The sequence below is a fragment of the Chiloscyllium plagiosum genome, unplaced genomic scaffold (assembly GCF_004010195.1).
Source record: "Chiloscyllium plagiosum isolate BGI_BamShark_2017 unplaced genomic scaffold, ASM401019v2 scaf_23493, whole genome shotgun sequence".
Lineage (NCBI taxonomy): Eukaryota > Metazoa > Chordata > Chondrichthyes > Orectolobiformes > Hemiscylliidae > Chiloscyllium > Chiloscyllium plagiosum.
This window is the reverse complement of record NW_025195285.1, coordinates 422-4,378: the sequence shown is the minus strand read 5'-3', so window position 1 is coordinate 4,378 and position 3,957 is coordinate 422. Positions and strand designations below refer to the sequence as shown.

The 3,957-nt window shown below is 49.5% G+C and overlaps 1 protein-coding gene across 1 annotated transcript; it reads left to right on the top strand.

Annotated features, from left to right (window-relative positions):
• Window positions 1-959: 959 nt before the first annotated feature.
• On the top strand, window positions 960-3,680 carry LOC122545834 (EF-hand calcium-binding domain-containing protein 4B-like; the record flags this gene model as incomplete). Its single annotated transcript, XM_043684732.1, has 2 exons — window positions 960-1,231; window positions 3,579-3,680. Coding segments are annotated over exons 1-2 (309 nt in total), but the record flags the coding sequence as incomplete, so codon positions are not given.
• Window positions 3,681-3,957: the final 277 nt, after the last annotated feature.

Here is a 3,957-nt window from a genome sequence, read left to right as displayed (position 1 = left end):
CCTTCCTCCTATCACCTTGTCCCTCCTATCACCTTATCCCTCCTATCACCTTGTCCCTCCTATCACCTTGTCCCTCCTATCACCTTGTCCCTCCAATCACCTTGCCCCTCCTATCACCTTGTCCCTCCTATCACCTTGTCACCTTCCTCCTATCACCTTGTCCCTCCTATCACGTTGCCAAGTTGGGTCCAATCCTCTCCAGTTACATCAGCAGTTTTGTGTCCAAAAACTATTTCCACCGAAAGAGCATGCCCCTTGATATTCAAAAGTATTACCATCACTGAAACCCCCCACTACCAACATCCTGGGGTTACCAATAACCAGAAACCGCAGTGGACATATTAGCCCAGTTCATCAGCACGCTCACCCATGAGGGCATCAGTTGGCATTGAGATGCAGCCCCTAGAGCTGTCCAGAACCAGCCCAATGTTTCATCAATCAAACCTCCATCCCAGTGGCTCTCTCTGGGTGTCCGAGTGCAGACAGATCTGCTCAATCCTCCTATTTCTAGACCTACTGTAGTAGCAAGGCTGACTTGCTGCCCCTGAGGTCCAGCTTAGCCGTTTCTTTCCCACCTCACTGTTCCTCCACTACAAGCACTGATCTCTCTTACTCCCTCTGTATTGGTACTGACATGGATCGTGACCACTGTTCACCCTCCCCCTACTGTCACCACTTCGAGTGTTTGGTAAACGGCCAGTGACCTCCTTGACCCTGGTACCTGGTAGGCCGTTCATGGCTGGGTGACCCATTCCCAGCATTTCCCATCAGGAAAATCTAGTAAAACCGGTGGATGACATGTATTGGCCTGACTTGTCTTGTGTAACTTTGAAACATAGCTCCATGGATACTTTCTAAATGACCTGTTCAGGTATGACACACATGGCCTCCTAGCCAAGAGGTTGGGACATTACCACTATTGTTGTTTTTTTTAAAACTAGTTTTTCCTTTTGTGGTATCCTCCCTCTTCTAGTGGCATTACGCATCTCAAGAAAGAGTTTTGACAGGAAGTGGAAATGAGCTAATGGCCAGTCATGTGAGCCCTGACCCCTTCAGTGATTGGCTCCTTTCACTGTTGCCCATGCCTCTGATTGCTCTCCTCTTCTCTCTGCACAGATTCCGCAGTTTAACCAAGCAGTTCTTCAGAAAGGCCGATGGGGTGATCGTGATGTATGACATTACATCGTCCAACTCATTCACCGAGGTACGCTACTGGCTGGCATCTGTCAAGGTAAGAGACATTTAAATTCGAGTGCTTTCAGCTGCATGAGAACTCTCAGCGTTCAGGGATCAGTCTGGCTAGGACCTTCCTGTAGCCACACTGAAACATGTTTACCAACATGGATCTGATTTTTTTCTGATCAATGATCTTAGGTCTCCAAGGCCCACGTGGGGTCATGCACAGGTAGTGCTGGCCTGTCCTTCTCACTTGGCTCACTAGTGTCACTCTTAACCCTGTGTCTGTTAGACACAGCCTTATGCCGTGGAGAATGGCGCTGTTAATAGCGATGACACTGAACAGAAAGGGGCTGAAGAGAAGAGTTTTAGTTTTCCCAGCTTTGAGTGGAAAACACTCTTGTAGCCACATTACTAGTATGTCGAGCCCAGTCCAGTTTCTGGTGGAAACTTTGAGTGGAAAACACGTGGGCGGCACGGTGGCACAGTGGTTAGCACTGCTGCCTCACAGCGCCAGAGACCCGGGATGTGCAGGTCAGGTGAATTGGCCATGCTAAATTGCCCGTAGTGTTAGGTAAAGGGTAAATGTAGGGGTATGGGTGGGTTGCGCTTCGGCGGGTCGGTGTGGACTTGTTGGGCCGAAGGGCCTGTTTCCACACTGTAAGTCATCTAATCTAATCTAATTATAGATCGCTGCAGACTGCATGTCTGATAGCACCATCCATCACTCCTTAGATAATGAAACAGTCTGTGAACAATAACCATTTCCAGGTAAAGAGAATCTAACCACTACCCTTGATATTCAAAGGCACTACCATCACTGAGTCCCTCCACTATCAACATCCTGGGGTTACCAATAACCAGAAACTGGACTGGGCTCGACATACTAGTAATGTGGCTACAAGAGCAGGTCAGAGTGTAGGAGTATTGTGGTGAGTAACTCACCTCCTGACTCCCCACCACCTCCAAGGCACAAGTCAGGAATACTCCCCACTTGCCCCTGGGTGGGGGCAGCTCCAACAACAACTCAAGAAGCTTGACACCACCCAGGACAAAGCAGCCCCTGCTTGATTGGCCCCACATCCACAAACATCCCCTCCCAGAATGCATTGCAGAAATTCACCAAAGATCGTTAGACAGCACCTTCCACGCCCACTTCCCTCCAGTAGGTACAAGGGAACACCAGTCCCTGCAAGTTCCCCTCCAAGCCACTCACAATCCTGACTGGGAAATATACTGCCGTCCCCCGCACTGTCGCTGGGTTAAAATCCTGGAACTCCCTCCCTAAGGGCACCGTGGTTGTACCTGCACCCCATTGGCTGCTGTTGTTCAAGACGGCAGTTCACCATCACCATCTCAAGGGTCAACTAATGGTGGGCAATAAATGCTGGGCCAGCCAGTGACGCTCAAACCTGTGAGGGAATTAAAACTGAAAGCACAGCCAGCAGGAGGGTTGTGCTGGACAGTGTAGTTGCATGCTCCTGTTATGTTCAGGTAAAGCAGATCATTTCACCAACATCTACTTGACAATAGTCTCTTGGGGTGACTTCATCCCTCATGTTGCTCCAGAGCTATGCAGGGGAGTGATTTAGTTGGGTGTCTGTGTGTATCGAAGCTGACCCTCCTGTGCAATGCCAATAATGCTGCATTTTGAAATCGGTAGCCACCAGGGAGCTTGCTGTTCCTTCGGGTGATTGGAGAACACCCCCTGGCTCCGCTGGAAGTAGAACAGGGCACATCCACCTCGGACCTTTTATCCTTCGAGCTGTAGTTACCATCAGGTCAATTGTAATTGGATCTTCAAATCACTTCTTTGGATGTGGATGTGTGAAAACTGGGATTAAAACACACTTTTTAAATGCAAGCACTGTATACAGTGACAGTGATAGTCCCAAACAATACTCAGTATAACAAGGCAAATCTCCCTCTTGCTCTTTACCTTTCCACTCTCTCCTTCTTCCTCTCCATCCATCGCTCTCTCTCTCTCTCTCTCTCACTCACTGTTTATTTCTTCTCTCCTCTGCCTTTCTGTCTTTCTCCTTTTCCTCCATCTTTCTATCCCTTTCACTCTGTTTCTCTCTCTCTCTGTCCCATCCATCCTCCATGACTCCCTGCTTTCCACATTGTCTCTCTTCTTTCTATCTGCCTGCATCTCTCTGTTTCCCTTCCCTTCCATTTCTCACTCAATTTTTCTTCCTCTGTCTCCTCTTTATTTCTCCCTCTCTTTTCTCTCTCCCTCCATCTTTCTCCTGCCATTTCCCTCTCAATCCACCTCTCTCTTCCCCCTTGCATCTCTTTCTTTATCACCCTCTATTTCTCTTCCCCATCTCTGTTTCTCTCACTCCATCCCTCCCTCTCTTTCCCCATCCCTGCGTGTTGTTCTCCCAACTCTCTTTTCCCAGGAAACAGTGGATGATAACGTTGCTGTCCTTCTTCTGGGGAACAAGATAGATGATGTCGCTCACCGTCAGGTGCCCACTCCTGAGGGGCAGCGTCTTGCTCAGGTTGGTGCCTGTTGCTGACACTTGGTGCTCCATTGCAGCCAATACTGAGGAACGCGTCCTCCCCCAGTGTGGGCCCATTGCCGCTGTGAGCTCAGTCTGACAGACCTGCTCCAGATGTGAGCTCAGTCTGACAGACCTGCTCCAGATGTGAGCTCAGTCTGATAGACCTCCTCCAGATGTGAGCTCAGTCTGACAGACTCTATCTACACGGGTTCATTAGCACCGGCATCTCACCCACCATCCACATGCCCGGTTGGCAGCTGATGTCACTCGATGG